This window comes from Macrobrachium rosenbergii, chromosome 4 (genome assembly GCF_040412425.1).
Source record: "Macrobrachium rosenbergii isolate ZJJX-2024 chromosome 4, ASM4041242v1, whole genome shotgun sequence".
NCBI classification, from domain to species: Eukaryota; Metazoa; Arthropoda; class Malacostraca; order Decapoda; family Palaemonidae; genus Macrobrachium; species Macrobrachium rosenbergii.
The window spans coordinates 51,062,373-51,079,516 of record NC_089744.1 but is presented as its reverse complement, the minus strand read 5'-3'; the positions used below and the strand labels follow the sequence as shown (position 1 = coordinate 51,079,516).

Sequence of the window (17,144 nt, the reverse complement as noted above, 5' to 3'; positions counted from 1 at the left end):
TTGCAGCAGAAGGGTTGGAAATAGGCATATAAAGTGATCAACAAAAGTGAACGAGATAACAAGGAAGTGGGAATAGCATGTTAGAAGGATGAAAAATTAGCTGATGTTAATAGTTTACGAGGGGTATAAATTATTTAAGGATGGAGCCTGAGTCTGTCAAAATATAAATTATGTGGTAGGGACTTCTTTTGTGTAGGGCTCCCTAGTACTGTAAAGTCATTTGTGAAGTCTCTGCTAAAAGTGTTAATTGTAAAGTCTCTGCTGGGCAAGTTTTCTGTGGTGACGTCCCATTTTCTTTGCCTACAATTAGTCACGCCTAACGCATCAGGTCACGCAAAGTTCAATCATTTAAAGTATGTATATATTTTGTTTACCTGCTGTCAAAAATGTATCACATGTTTCTTCTTTCACAGGCATCAAGATTGTATCCAATTCCATTTCTACCTGTTCTTACATTGTAAAGTGCATGGGTTCACTGTATTTATTGTTATTTATTATCGACCTTAGGTCACTGAGGTTTCCATTGTATTCCGCGGCGCGACGCCCGTCTGCTGCTACATAAACTGCCTGGATCATGAATAAAGTAGCAGTAACCTTATCCTGCTCTTTTCTTTCGCACCTCTTAAAGTGGTGACCCCAGAGTGGTTCCTGAAGCCATTAGCGGACCCATATGGCGACTCAGTCTTGGCTTCAGGAACTTACTCGCGCCCTTAGTGGACTAATTGCGGCGCTGAACCAGCGTTTGGGCGTGCTGACTCTCGTCGGCAAAATCACCAGCGTCATTAGCGGACTCACACAGCACGCTCCCAAGTGCGTTTTGATGCAAGCACCCCACTCCAGTTAAGAGGGCAAAGAGCGAGTATGGACGCGGACATCCCTTCCCTCGTTCAGTTAACTGCTAACCTTGCGGATTCGGATGTCTACCTCGCCCCCATATCACCCGGGCCTGTCCCCGCGCCGAGGCTCTCACGCTCCTCCACACCCCCGCCCGCGCCCTGCACTCTCCCCTGCATGGGGCCCTGCCTGGCAGGACAATCACGGGTCGTCCTGACCTTAAAACTGCCGCCGTTCATGCAGGGGAACCCATCGTCATGGCTGTACAGGGTCAAGAGCCAGTTCCGGATGGCAGAACTCACCGACAGGGTGCTGCAGGCGGATACTGTACTTAACGCCCTGCTGGAGGAAATCTACAAGAAGCTTGTCCCGTGGGTGTCCAACGCATGCCCCCTCACCTACCACCTCCTGAAGAAGTCCCTCCTCGAGGCATGCTCTTTGCCGGTCGCCGAGCGGGCCGCCCGCGGCAGGAGCAGAGCGTCATGGAGTCATGGGGCATGATAAAGGACCTCCTCACCCTCCCAGACACCGACGGCACCAGAAAACAAAACGAAATAAGCCTGTCGCGGGAGCTCCTCCTTTGTCAGCTCCTCCCGGAGGTCCGGACACAAATCCCTGAGCCCTACGCCATTAGGTCACGCAAAGTTCAATCATTTAAACTATGCATATATTTTGTTTACCTGCTGTCAAAAATGTATCACATGTTTCTTCTTTCACAGGCATCAAGATTGTATCCAATTCCATTTCTACCTGTTCTTACATTGTAAAGTGCACGGGTTTGCTGTATTTATTGTTATTTATTATCGACCTCAGGTCACTGAGGTTTCCATTGTATTCCGCGGCGTGACGCCAGTCTGGATCATGAATAAAGTAGTAGTAACCTTATCCTGCTTGTTTCTTTCGCACCTCTTAAAGTACCATTGCTAAACTGCATTTTCGAGAGTAGATGAAAGCTCTCATTTCCTGTAAAGTACTGGAACTTTTGTTAAATATGTTAATTTTGTATAGAGGCTTACTTTTGAGAGTGAAGTTGTTCAGTAAGATATTAGAGGATATTCTCGTAGAATTAATTTATTTAAAGGTATTAGACTTAATTTATTTAAAAGCTTGTCAGTAATGATTTTCTGAGAGGTTTAACATCACCTGTTCGTTCAAGATATCCCCAGGCTGGCCAAGTTGACCAAGATTGCTTATCTACCCTATGTTGAAGCATTTGTGTGTGTGTGCCAGAATTTTTGAGAGCTGGAGGCGATCATATAAGCAGCAGCCCATTGTTGGTGTAGCTAGGCAAAGACCGGCAAGGCTAGACAAGACGAGAGCAAGGCTTGGCAAGTCTCAAGTCTCCAGACATCTTGCTCAGATAAAATGGGGAACACAAGGCTTTCATTTCGTTTTAGTGTTTGCTTCAAGAGAAGAGCTGTTCGTAGGACAGTCCCTGACTACCACTACTAAAAGTACCATCAGCCAGAAGATGATGTTACCTCCTTGGATACGTCGTTGCTCAGGTATTGTAAATACATTTTACATATTTATATATACTTCGTGCTTTAATCAGACCTGGTATAAAGCCAAGAGACATAATGAGAAAAAAATTGGCGACCTTCCTGGGTTATTTTCAGTAGCAGTGCCTGAGTGTGATTTGACTTTGTTTGTCGAAATTTAAAGTATATTTCAGCATGGCAGCAACAGATGTAGCAAAGCTTGTGGAGCTGGCCAAGAAGATGTGTTTAGAAGTTCAGGAGTCGAAGGTTTTTATTAATAAGCAGTAAGATCTAGCCTATGCCGAACGACAGAAGGCAAGAGGAGAGGTTGAAAGAGAGAGAGCACAAGCCGGAAGGCAGAATGAACATCAAGTGTTGAGACTCAAGGGGGAAATTGGTAGTGGAACTTTAGCGAGACAGGCAAGCAGCACTAGCATCAGTGTTGGGGAGAGGCAACAGGTATATCCTAACAGTAGTGGACTTCGCTACAAGGTACCCAGAGGCAGTGGCACTCACTGGAATAGAAACACAGTTTGCTGCAGAGGTGTCACTTGAAGTTTTCAGCAGGGTAGAAATCCCTAAGGAAATGCTTAGCAACCGAGGTACCCAGTTTACTTCTGAAATGATGAAGGAGGTGAGGTGTAAGACCAAAGAGCTGTTCATATTAACCTAAGATGCAACAGATTGTGTGGTGGGATTGGCAGTCTTGAAGGAGATTTGCCAAGAAAGACCAAATGATCGGGATTGGTGCCTACCAGTAATCTTTGCATATCGAGAAGTACCAGTCTAACACTAGCTTTTCATAATTCAAGTTACCTTATGGAAGGTCAGTGAGAGGACTGGTGCAGTTTCTCTAGGAATTATGGGCCAAAGACTGAGAGGATGAAATGAACCAATACAAGTTGACTAGCCCAGGAGTCTATGCACAGCACAGGGATACCAGGAGCATCACTGTGACAGGAGGACCAGACTATTAGTTCTGGAATGGGTGTCATGAGGGACTTGTCAGATTGGCTGACCCTCTTGTTCGTAATTTATAATCAAAATTATATCAGTAACACAAACAATGGATGGCGACATTACAGTACCTTTGAAGTGAATTCAAATTGGGAGTAACAGGTACATCATTTACCAAATGGAAAGCTTCTGATTTAATCCACAAAATCCCCCAGCCATGAGAACAATGATAATATAATGGCTTGCTTTAAGGTAGTTTTAATGGTTCTTAAGCAGCGAAATGGAAGAGAATTTTCCACAATTGGGTCGAACACCAGTTTTCGCAGTTGTGATGAAAAATTGTCTACAGTTGATAGTTCTAGAAAAACTGAAGCAAGACAGAAAGAGATTAAAAGCAACAAAGGAAAAAGGCTGTCAGTTACAGAATCACCTTCATAAAAGAGGGTTTGATGAGAGGGGGTCTGAAGAAGGTAATGGGTATGCAAGTGCAGAGCATTAGGGAATTCTACTGAAAATAAGAAAATTGGCAGGTACAGTAGCCTCATCTGCAACATAGGTATAAGCCCTGGTAGGACACCGGAAACAAGCATTCAATGAAAAAGATTAACACTATAAAGTAAATAGTGTCACTTAACTTCATTGCAACAATCTGCTGGTGTCCGAAAATTCTTGGCAGAGGATGACTAGATACGAATAATCTATATATATAAACAAGTAAAAAATACGCCAAAGTCTCTTTAGCACAATCAAGTTTTCTGTACAGCCGCTGAAGCGTATAATCAAGGCCACCAAAAATAGAGCTATCTTTCGGTGGTCTCGGTACAATGCTGTATGAACCGCGGCCCATGAAACTTTAACCACGGCTCAGTGGTGGCCTATCCTATATCATTGCCAGAAGCATGATTATGGCTAACTTTAACCTTAAATAAAGTAAAACTACTGAGGCTAGAGGGCTGCAATTTGGTATGTGTGATGATTGGAGGGTGGATGATCAACATACCAATTTGCAGCCCTCTAGCCTCAGTAGTTTTTAAGATCTGAGGGGAGACAGAAAAAGTGTGGACAGAATAAAGTGGGTATGGACAGACAAAGCCGGTACAATAGTTGTCTTTAACAGAAAACTGAAAGGGATGTATGTGTGTATGTTTATGTTCCAGCATAACTCTGAAACACATTGAGCAGTTTCAACCAAACTTGGAATAAATATGACTTACTATCTAGAAAAGAATACTGTGGTGGTAAGACATCACTAGCACCAAAGCAGGTGGGGGTGGGAAGGGCTTCCATGAAACCGGGCTGGTTCTGCCTGTAGACTCAGTAACTACATAAACTCTGCGGGTTTACCATACCTCATTTCGGTATACATATGATTAACCATCTGGAAAAGAATACTGTGGGGGTAAGACAGCACTGGCAACCATAGGGGGTGGGGTGTAGGAAGGCAACATGTAAAAATAACCGAAAACGACAGATATTAGTGTCTATTCCCTAGTTTTCGAGGTCGCTGAGATGAATAGTGACACTCCTGAGGCCTTTCAAGTCCAAGTTCAGTCCTGATAGGAATTGGGGGTGAGAAGGGGTGAAATATAAAATGTCAAAAATGCTGGGCAATGTAAGCTAATTGAAGCAACTATCTTAGCAGGAAAGAGAGAGAGAGAGAGAGAGAGAGAGAGGGGGTGGTAGGGGGGAGAGAGAGAAAGAGAGTGAGAGGAAGAGGAAGAGAGAGAGAGAGTAGAGAGGGTGTTAGGGAGGAGAAAGAGGGAAAGAGAGAGAGAGATAGTTCATCGATGGTCATTCAGTTTTCCCGGGCATCGCCGGATTAGTCAGCTGGTTCAGGATAAAGATCGTTACCAGGTTTGCCTTTGTGCTATCTGCGATAATATGTGGGTAAAGGGCAGTAAGATTCCTCGCAGTTTACAATTTATCTTCAAGTCATTTCATGAAGGTTCTCCCTTTGTCTGAAGCAGGAGTAAGTAAACGACTCCTACGTGATCGGTTAGTCGCCATTCTTAAGGTAGAGTTAAGTCGACGTAACAGATGTGCATTAGTTAAAAATATCTTGAGTAGAGTATACGCGTCGAGAATGCAGCTGTGTATATCTGTCTTCTGTGTGCTAGTCAGTTAGCACAGTATTCCAGTGAGCTGAATCATCGTAGTTAATAGGCAGGATAATTTCGACTGATTACATCATAAGCCGTGGTCCACGCAATGGAGTTTAATGTGCATACTCACAAAAGCGCACACGTTTTTAAATAAACGTGTTGTAGTTTAACGACATTTTAAAAGTATTTATGTGTACGTATGTACTGTTAATTGTACACATGTATAAATGCGTTTGAAAGGTGACCCGCATGAGTTTCATTGCTTTAAAACGAAATTGCCAAAATACACTGATCTTGACTTTCAGTAATATTAATTGGAAAACTTAACTTCCATAGACACGTGTAATCCACAGATGTGAAAGCACCTGCAGAAAATAAGCCAATGAAACTGATGCTCACTCCATTAGCTTTTTCGCTGCCATGGTAGTGGTCGTGAGCTCTACTTTATGAGTATTATTAAAGGTTCTCAACCCATACCGGTGGCAAAAAAATACATACCAAAGATTTGTGCAGAGAAAAATTTAACTATCAGTGCAACTAATCTTGTACTTAATGATATAAGACGAATTCAGACCTTTAAGCTTGCATTTCTGTGGACGGCTATAGTTCTCAGTGTGTTGAAACCTGAAAAGAACTTGTCTTGAGCGAGGACTGTCGTGTGGCTAGTGATTGCTTGTCCTTAATAAAACCATCGTTTGGCTATATACCTTGAGCTGAGATTAAGTGGTATGACATCGCCTAATATTCGAGAGTTGAAAGGATGAATTGACTTCACCTGAACTAACAGAGTTTGTGCGGTGAAGTATTTCCCTTTAGTGAAACGGATCCCCATCATGGGTTTATATTGAAGATACTTCCTTGTTAGAAATGAAAGTCCGAAATATAATAAGATATTTTTCTATTTTGATTCGGAAGATATTTTTCTATTTCGATTTTGAAAGATCGGAGGAATCCTGAAGCACCGAACCCAAAGCTAAGGAGAAAATTCTTATTGCGCAAGGAAGACCAGAAAGAGTCTTGAATTTTTATAGGGGTAAGCCATCTGAAGGGCCAAAAAAAGACAAGAAATAGGAGGGACAGAGGGTGGGTCCTATCCAGAAAGTCATGAAAGCTGAAGGACTCATTGGAGACAGCAGAAGCTTAAAGAAAATTACCATGGAAAACGAAGCAGAGTTAGGCTGTCATGAACCTCAGGCTGGAAATGAGACAACCGAATCGTAATGGCCACCACGGCAAGAAAAAGAAGCAGACATACTGTTATCAGCTACAGCATGGGCAAAGATCCGATTGTCATGATGGGGTAATAAAGGAATTTCGTATTTCATAGGACCTTGGGTCCAAAAGATTGATATGTAGAGTTCCTCAAAATGTGAACTCAAAGAAAACTCAGTTCTTGAATCTTCAGTTATTTACAATAAACATTTTGGCCCCTGTTTGTTTTCTGTGAATGCTGCCATTGTTATTTTCCTTACTGTTATTGCCCCTTTATATATATGTTATTCCTTCATTGCATTCACTCTTGTTCCAGCGTTGTATTTTTCTCTAAGGATAAAAATTCTTGTCTTTTTTTTCTTGCACAACTTCATTTTGATCTCGTATTCTTGTCATTTATGGTTTCATTTATGGTTAGAACAAGAAAAAGAAAAATCTTCATATCAAAAGAAGCTGAAGGTTGATATTCTGAGAACTGACGCATTTTCTTTGTCACATTGTATAAAATACTTGTGTTATGCGATGCAGTATTTCTTTGTATTGCGTTGCACCACATATGAATGACTCTCTTTCTGTTGACTTTCATTTGATAGTAACGCAGGGGACTCGGTAAGTTAGGTTGAAATTGTCTATTAATATTTTCTAAATTTCAGGAGGGGGTAAGTATTCACCGGGCACGGTTTTTCATAAGTTTTATTACACAAAACTATTTCACACGGCCAGCCACACTGGACTTAGAAATTTCTTGATGTTAAGAGAGGAGCGAGTGACACAATCCTACCCAATTTGGTTTTCAAGTAACTCTGGCTAAAAATTGATCAGAATGAACTCTGGACCTATGTTGAATAAAACTCCGCCTCCTTGAGGACGTCTACTTTACTCTTAATGGTTCAATCTTAACTCCCACTTTTGGCAAGGACAAATCAGGTCAATTTTGCTGACCTTTTCGCTTCATAACCTATCCTCTAACTCCTCCTTCCTTTCCCACATCTTGGAGGTTTGTTATGGTTAGTCTTCAATTTACTTGGTCCCATGACTCATCATTTTAAACTATCAACATCGTGTCTCTCTCTCTCTCTCTTTCATAATCCCGATCAGTGAATCTCATACTTATTCACTGCATAACATCACTCGGTCACCTACCTGCATTGACTACAATGCAAGTAGATAACCAACTCAACTTGACTATAGTCAATTACGTCAATTTCAATAATTTCTATTAACAAGCAATAACTGCAAGAAATATTATAATGCATCATAGTGCTAACACAAACAATACAAACATGAATTATATATCAAATACTCAAACTAAATGCAGAAAAATTATGGCAAAGTAAATATATCAAATGCCTATTACTCTCTGGTTATCAATCATAAATTGTAAAAAAATCAATCATCAAATGTTCAAGTGCAAGTCAATGGTAAACGCTATCACTCTCTAGGAAGGATTCTGTCCATCATGTCTTTGATTAAGGTAAGCTTATTCAATATTAATTTCCTGACAATTATAAAAGAAATGAAAGCAAACAGTAAAAAAAGAATGACATTTATGAATGACATGATAGGAGAAATCTCGGTCTTATATGTATGAAAGAAAGTATGAACCTCTTCTAGCTTTGTGAATATCTCTAATTCCAGTTCTGAAAGTTGAAATTCGTTAATAACTGCAAACTGATGTACACTTTTACTGAAATTCAAACTGTATGTCGAAGACTGTAGGTTTGTAATACAAATTATGTAAAATAACCAATTCACAAGCAGATGAAAATGAGTGTACGTTAATGAAAACTACTTCTGTTTTGTTTGACTTACAGTCAATCTTAGCATTCAATCTGTTTGCTGAGAACACAAAAATTTCATCATCAATGATTTGAGCCTTGAAAGTTTCTGTAAACGGTATATATTTACAATGGTTCTTACCATTCTTGTTGTTTACAAGATCATCTAGGCAATGAAGAGCACTCAATGGTTCATAGAAATTCACAATGTTACAAACATATACACCATCATTAAGCATGACACATTCCCTGAATTTATGTTCAGGAATTTCAGTCACTAGGAAAGAATCATGCTGCAAGGCAAAGTGTCGAACTGTTCCTTCTAGTACAATGGACTTATTATCTACTACCATTGGGAATGGATAGACTGACATCAATGAGTTGACGTCTGGATTGTTGAAAGGGATCACTAGTATAATTTGATTGGCTATCACTTTCACTGTGATCAGGCCATAATAGTCCACTATATTTTCTACTAGTGGCTTCAAGTGATTGTTCACAACACATTTCTGAATAATGGCTTCAATTTCACTAGGGGTTATCAGAAAAGGCGACAGCAGGTTTTTACCTGCCATCATGATTGCATTGAGTAATTCCTTGTATTCCAGAAGGAAATTACTTGTTTCTATGAGCAGTTGCTCCATCATTTCTGTTTGATGGATTCTAGCAATTTCTGATGAAACATTATGGAGTGCACTGTTCACAAATTCTTTCAGCACTGTGATCATTTTCTGATTTTGATTGACATTTCCTATTACTTTATTATAGACAGTGCCCTGCTCAGAAGCCCAATTTTCAAGTTGTGCCACTCTTTCCTTTAGCCTTTCAACATTACCATCGGTCGCCACTCCAAAGAGATTGTGTAAAGCGACACCTATAAAGGGTATGAGTGATCGCTTTACTACTTTCCTTGGCATAACACTATCGATGTCCCTCTGCAACTTGGAGAGCATGTCGTACAAATTTCTATCTTGGACACTTTGTAATCCTGCCTGTATCTGATTGCTCAGCTGGACTAACTGCTCTCTCTGATCGATAATGGAGTCCGTCTGGATCTTAACAATGGCTAGGTCCTGTATCATCTTAACCTTGCCATGCTCCTTGATGATGGCTCCCTTCCTTAGTTGTACGAGTGAGTTCACAATTTGACTCACTGCCAACCACCATACAATCCATTTGCTGAAATAATGTTATCAAGCAGTAAAAATCTTATCAACTACATTTGTTTACCATTGCACTTGCCATTACCTTCTTCTCAAATTATACCTTGGGGTCATTGAAGATTCTATTTTATTATCTATCTTATCTTTATTGGACAAATCTTTTAACTGGGTAGACGACCAAGGTTCTGAATGAACTACTTTAATGTGGTTCCAATGTACAATGGATTCTTTCAAGGTAATTTCATGCATTAACTTGAATTTATTCAACTTCAAAACTTCTAAAACTCTATATGGACCTCGAAATTTTGGTGATACTTTAATATTAGGTCCTTCAAGAACATGATTGAGTACATAAACTTGTTGTCCTACCTTTAACGAGGGTATGGTGGATTTGTTATTGTAATACTTACTAGATTTTTTATGTAACTCCTTTAATCTAGCCCTGGTGACTTTAACGGTCTCGTACGTACGTCTTGTCTTCCAAGCAATATAGTCCTCGTAGTTGTACGTACGTCTGGGTGGTGCGGCATCATCCAAAAGTGAATTTGGCATTCTCTTTTGGTAGCCATACAATAGGAAATGAGGAGTTTCTCCTATTGATTCATTTACTGTGTTGTTTAGAGTAAATTGTATGTCTTCGAGAGTCAAGTCCCAGTCTTCAGTGCTAGGGGTTACCAATGTTTTCAGAACATCCTTTATCTTGCGATTTGTTCTTTCTACTGCTCCATTTGAGCTTGGCTTATATGCTGTTATTTGACATTTCTGTATTTCATAAAAGTCACACAAATTCGTTAGAATGTCACTAGTAAATTCAGCAGCATTGTCTGAGAGCAAAACTTGAGGACATGAATGTCTGGTTATAATTCTAGACTTAAAGGCTTCTGCCACCGTTGATGCTTCTCTGTTTCTAGTTGGAACAATTTCTACGTATCTGGTCAAATAGTCAATGAAAACTAAAATCTGTTTATTTCCTCTGATGGTGTTCGGGAATGGACCTAAGAAATCCATTGTGACTACTTGAAAAGGATTTAATTCTGAAGGATACATTTCAGAGGAGCCTTAACGTTGACATTCCCTTATGTATATTACATAGGTACAATTCTGAACAAATCGAGTAGCATCTTCACTACATCGAGGCCAAAAATAGTTTCTAGTGATTGTTCTACATGTTTTCTTAATTCCAGGATGTCCTGATAACTTGTATGAATGGGTTAGTTCTAAAACGTCTTGTATTAGTGTATTAGGAATGTACAAACGTGAACAAGCATTTGGTTCGTCTGAAGTCTTGTACAATAACCCATCTATCAATTGAAACTCTGAATTTTTCTCACCTTGCAAGAGGTTACCTATTACTTCCTTTATTCTAGAATCCTTTTGTTGTTCCTGACGAACTTTGTCTAAATCTAAGTCTGTGATTTGACAACTGAAGGCGAAATTATGAGTGGTAATTTGTTTCTCGTTCTCTTCTTGTGATCTAGATAAGGCGTCAGCTAATGTGTTATATCTACCAGGTATGTATCTAAATTCTGGGGCAAATTCTAATACGCTAACGAACCATCTATTGAACTTCATATTATTGGTAAAAGACCTTTTCTTGAAAAGATCACAAATGGGTTTATGATCTGTAAGAACATTAATTTTATGTCCTAGCAAAATGTGTCTAAATTTCTGTAATCCCCAGACTAATGCCAAACATTCCCTTTCTGTTGTACTGTAATTTCTTTCAGCTGCATTCAAAACTCTACTGGCATAGTATACAGTCCTCATCCTTGTTTTATCCTTTTGCATCAAGACGGCACCTAGTCCTGTACTTGAAGCATCACAGGCTAAGTAGAATTCCTTCTCGAAGTCTGGATAAACTAGGATAGGATCTGTTATCAACATATCCTTTAGTGTTTTGAACGCTGCTTCCTGTTCATCTTTCCACTCATAGCTAGCATCTTTCCTAGTTAACTCAGTTAATGGTTTTGCTATGGTAGCAAATCCCTTTATGAAAGGTCGATAATATCCTACCATACCTAGGAATCTTCTTAGTTCCTTCAAATTTCTTGGGGCTGGATAGTCTACAATAGCCTTAATCTTTCCTTCTTGCATTTTCAAACCATGTTCACTGATAACATGTCCTAGATATTCTAGAGATTTCTTCAGAAACTGACATTTCTTAATTTTTACCTTTAAACCGGCCTTTCTGAGCCTATCTAATACTAATTCTATTGTCTTGAAATGACTCTCTACATCCTTACTAGCAATTATTACATCATCAAGATAAACCGATACGTCTTCAACATCTCCCAAGATTTGCAGCATTAAACGTACAAACGTTAAAGGAGCTGAAGTAAGACCAAATGGCATTACCTCAAATTGCAAATGTTCTTTGTGAGTACTGAATGCCGTGAGATGCTTGGATTCTTCATCGAGAGGAACTTGCCAATATCCACTCAGTAAATCGAGGCTAGAAAAACCTTGGCACCTCCTAATTGAGCTAACATGTCATTAATGACTGGCATTGGCATTCGATCAGGGACGGTGTGGGAATTCAATTTACGGTAATCAATTACCATCCTCCATGTACCGTCTTTCTTTAGAACTAGCAGTAAAGGTGAATTATAAGGTGACTGAGAAGGTATTACAACTCCATCTTCCTTCATCTCTTCAACCATCTCGTCTACAATGGGTCTTTGACTTATTGGAAGTTTGTAGTTAGGTATATAAAAAGGTCTAGCACCATCTTCTATGACTATTTTGTGCTGCAGGACATCTGTCCTTCCTAACTTATCTCCTGTTACTGCTACAACACTCCTATATTTCTCTAATATCTGTATTAACCTGTCCCTACAATGAGGAAAATCTGTATTATTTACTTCCCCTTCTAATTTAACTCTTGTGTCAGCTACAGAGACAAATGCTTTTCACTTAGGGTTAGTAAAGGGTTAGTAATCACAATTCCCTTACAGAATTCTATGCCGGCATGCAATTCTAGTCTCTTGTCAGAATAATTATACACATAAGTCGTACAATTTCCACCATTAAGTCTTACTAGGGAATTGTCCATTTTCACAAAGTCTGGTAAGTCTTCATTAACTAATAACACATCTGTATCACCTAGGTTTTTATCTGTTACAATTCTAAGACAAACCTTTGTCAGACCTTGTGGATGCAGTATAACGCTATTGTTTAATTTGAGTTTTACAAGATTATCATCGGCAGTACTAACTAAGCAGATCTCTTCTGCATTCTGTGCATCGGCAGTGTAACAGACATCAGTATCATCTGAATTTTCATCTTGTAGTATCACAGAACCTATCTCTGTCATTTTTAGGTTGCCTAACAGCAACACCTCATTGAGATACTTCTCTTCCGTATCTTCTCTTATTATTAAGTGACTACAATCTATTAGCGTGTCAGGATCGTCAGGTTGGGAAAAAGAACTAAGTTCTTCGGAGGTATCTACTTGTCGTGCACTTGAGTTATCAGGTTCATACCTGCTATCTGAGAATTCCTCCTGAGTGGCTTCTAGGCTTTTAAAAAGTAGTTTGTCTATCTTCTCCTATTTCTTCTATCATTGAATTTCTACACACTGTCCTACCCGGTTAGCATTAACTTCTATTTCTATCTGTTGGATGTCTACTTCTTCAGATGAGGCTGTCTCAGGTAAAGTGATCAAGTTTATCTGAAACTGTTCCTCTTCTTCAAGAGAGCAAACATTTCCTCTATCAATTTCCTTGATAGTTACTCTTCCATTGCTACAATCTAGTGTAATTCCACATCTTTTCATAGCCTGGAAGGAAAATAGAGCTTGAGCTGGAAAATATTTCTCTTCAACACCACAAACTCTTCCCTGTATTTCTTATTTAGAATTTCTATCTCTAAATTGACATTGCCTATAGCCCTTATTTGCTTTCCAGCGATCCCCTTTATGGTCCTATAGGATTCTCTCATTTGGGAAAGCTCACAACCTATATGTTTTGTTAAAGTGCCTTTATCTATGATACTTACAGTACTGCCTGTATCCAACAATATGGAACTCAGTACACCTTCTAAGTGTACTTGTATGATAGGCAACTCTTCCTGACACGTATTAAAAATTCTTTACAGAAAACACTATTTCATTACTTCGAGTAATGTCTGTTGGGGACACATCCTTATTCACTGTCACTATTTCTTTCTGTAAGGATGGACCTTTCTGCTGCACTCTCTGTGATTGTCACTGAGAATCCCCTTGATTTGGGTTACTGGGGGAGGTATTTTGGATATTAGGCTGAGTACTTTGGTTATTTTGAGACCCCTGAGAATTTCCCTGTTTGTTGTACCAACAGTTTTGGATTAAATGTCCTGTCTTATTGCAATTCGAACACCATTTGTTTCTTCTACAATTCTGTGTTGTATGGTTGTTATAACCACAATTTCCACAACTTTGTCTCTGCCTATTGAACTGTGGCCTATTATTCCCTGAATTTTGGCCTTGACTAGCTCCCTCTGTCCAGGAGTCCTGTTATTTCCACTGTTATTTCCATTAGTTCCAGTGGTATTCCCATTGTTACCTCTATTTGGCGGCCTACCTTGATTGTTTCTATTTGATTGATTAAATCTCCTATTGTTGTTCCCACCATTTCTATCAAACGAATTTCTATTTCCTGATACCTAGACCTAGCTTGCCCTGATTGGTTTCTATTGGACTGATTGCTATTATTTCTTGGGTTTCCACTAGCTACGGTTCCCCGTAAAATCTGCACTACTACTTGATGAATTCTGTTTTACTTTCCTTTCTATGTACATCAAGGTTTGTACCATTCCATCATTTGGCTTCCTATCACAGTACTTCTTTAAGGCTACTCTTTCTTCCTTACCCAAAGCATCGTAGATTGGTCCTAATGACATATATCTAAGTACCTTGGATATACTAGCTAAATCTGTTTCATCATCATCAAATTCATCCTTCCTTCCAACAACAATTCCTAAAGCTTTCATATCTGTCGTCACTCTATCTATAGCTTCTTCTACTCTAGTGGCTAAAACTAAGTGATTACCCTCATATTTCTGATGATGGAAAGTTCCTATGTTATACCATGGATCTTTCTGTGCTTCTGGTTGCCAAAATTGTAAGCACTGTTTCTTGAATTCGTTAAACAGAGTAATATTCTAAAAGTACTGAATGAAGAACTGTATGTGCATCACCATGTTCCATACTAACATACAAGAGTGCTTCATCTATTTTCTTTCTCTCATCTGTGATACCAGCAGCTGAAATTCTGCTTTCTGTGTCTGCTATCCATCGATTTACACCATATTCTTCTAATCTACTTTTATCTACATTACTTGGGTCTACCGTTCCACAAAATCTAGTGGCTTGGGTTATTACGGTGGCTTGCGCCATGTTAGGATTTCTAGGTACAATGGAAGTTATTGGGTTAGTGGTTACAACTGAAGGGTTAGGCGCACTCGGTAAACTAAATGGGGACCTTGACTACGAGAACGTCTGGGTCTAGTATTACTAGGATCAATTGGTCTAGAAAGTCGTTCAGGTACAGGTCTTAGGTTATATGGAGTCTGGTCTTCGCTTCTTGTCTGTTGCAGTCGGGGAGATAACTTCGTCCAAAGTGTTATTCATATTAATTCATAAAATATTCAATGATTCCAAGAATGAAAAATTGAAAAAAAAATAAATTTGAGAATCAGGTACTTACTTCAATTGCATGTTTGCTGAGTTGACTGTATCCTCTATACAAAAAATTCAAATTTTTCCTAACTCATTCCTTCATAGGACTCTCTCACAATCTGAAAAAGTCTGATATTAGTATTTATGTATACAATTGTTTGGGTTCCACTGCAAAATGCTGCGCCAAGTGTTTAACAAAAAAATTTATCATGATAGAATAATTTAAACAGAATTGTCTCTATCACCAAGTGAACGAAAATTTCTATTTCGTAAAAAAATTACTAAATATGAGAAAAAATTATTTCCTTCGTACAACAATAAGGAAATATTGTTCAGAATATTATTCAAAAGAAAAATAATTTACTTAAATCATTTATGTTAAAAAAAATTATTTGCGCACTGCAGGGAAAAATAATTATATAAAATTTCACTCACACAAAAAAAAAAATTTAATTATTCACAGAGAAAAAAATTCTCTTGATAATTCCCCGATACTAGGAATGAATGTTTACTATTCAATTAGCTTCGTGTCGCCTTGCACTTGAAGATCGCGCTGATTGCACTTGAGCGCAATTTGTCGTTAGCATCCAGCGATAATTCGGCACAGCTCGGCCGACTTCCAGTCCGTACTTGCTGAATTTGGCGAAGAAAAATTTGGAATCCTTCCAAACTGTTGATTGAAGACGTTACTTCCTTTCTCCGAGGCGGTTATCAACGCGTTGACTTCTAAACTTTATCGCCGTTCCGAATTCTTCACTCTCTTTCGTCGCCGTCTTCCGCTCTCATTCGTCGCCGTCGTCGTCACTGCTCTGCTACCGCTACTTTTCGCTAAGTCTCCTTTTAGCGACCAAAAATTTTGGAATTTCGTGTATTTAAGTCCGTACACGATAGAAAAGTTCACTGAACTGACGTAGATATAAGCGACTTTCATACGTCCGCCAACACTGTTTGTTTTGGTCTTCTCCGCTTCTGCGATCGGCGTAGTATAGGGCGAGTTGCTGATTCTTTCTTTCGTAAATTTCGTTTTCTTATAAAATCACCGCTGATCTATGCCGTGATTATTACTATTGTTCTTATTATGGTCATATATAATTATTAAACTGAATTTCTGGTTGATCTTATGCGAATGTTCGGAAGTTTCAAACTAGGCAGATTTTACCGCTGTCAATTTTTCATTCCGATCGACGCAAAAAAGATTCACTGCTTCTTGAATATTTCGTTCTGCTTCGTTTCCCTTCTGCTACAGTGTTGATGTTGTATTGGTGTTTCTAGTGCTGAAGACCGTCTTGAGATTATTTGCGATGTTAAATTGAGAGTTAGTTTCAGCGCCGTCACTGCTCAGTCTCTGTAAATTTCTCTAGGGCCGTGAACTTTAATGTTTTTCAAATGTGCGCTGGGCGAAATCCTCCGAAACTGCCACCAAATTTTATGTTATGCGATGCAGTATTTCTTTGTATTGCGTTGCACCACATATGAATGACTCTCTTCTGTTGACTTTCACTTGATAGTAACGCAGGGGACTCGGTAAGTTAGGTTGAAATTGTCTATTAATATTTTCTAAATTTCAGGAGGGGGTAAGTATTCACCGGCACGGTTTTTCATAAGTTTTATTACACAAACTATTTCACACGGCCAGCCACACTGGACTTAGAAATTTCTTGATGTTAAGAGAGGAGCGAGTGACACAATCCTACCCAATTTGGTTTTCAAGTAACTCTGGCTAAAAATTGATCAGAATGAACTCTGGACCTATGTTGAATAAAACTCCGCCTCCTTGAGGACGTCTACTTTACTCTTAATGGTTCAATCTTAACTCCCACTTTTGGCAAGGACAAATCAGGTCAATTTTGCTGACCTTTTCGCTTCATAACCTATCCTCTAACTCCTCCTTCCTTTCCCACATCTTGGAGGTTTGTTATGGTTAGTCTTCAATTTACTTGGTCCCATGACTCATCATTTTA

At 39.1% G+C, this 17,144-nt stretch overlaps 1 protein-coding gene across 2 annotated transcripts; it reads right to left on the bottom strand.

Annotated features, from left to right (window-relative positions):
* Positions 1-7,262: 7,262 nt before the first annotated feature.
* Positions 7,263-16,123, bottom strand: LOC136834358 (uncharacterized). 2 transcript variants are annotated; one of them, XM_067096895.1, is made up of 3 exons: positions 15,696-16,123; positions 15,212-15,302; positions 7,263-9,543 (listed from the first exon to the last, which is right to left on the bottom strand). In XM_067096895.1, the coding sequence occupies exons 2-3, from the start codon at positions 15,220-15,222 to the stop codon at positions 8,271-8,273; spliced, it is 1,284 nt and encodes a 427-aa protein (XP_066952996.1). In that variant the 5' UTR covers positions 15,223-15,302; positions 15,696-16,123; the 3' UTR covers positions 7,263-8,270. The 2 variants fall into 2 exon arrangements, with proteins under 2 accessions (XP_066952996.1, XP_066953004.1); XM_067096903.1 differs by lacking the exons at positions 15,212-15,302; positions 15,696-16,123 and adding an exon at positions 9,938-10,571.
* Positions 16,124-17,144: the final 1,021 nt, after the last annotated feature.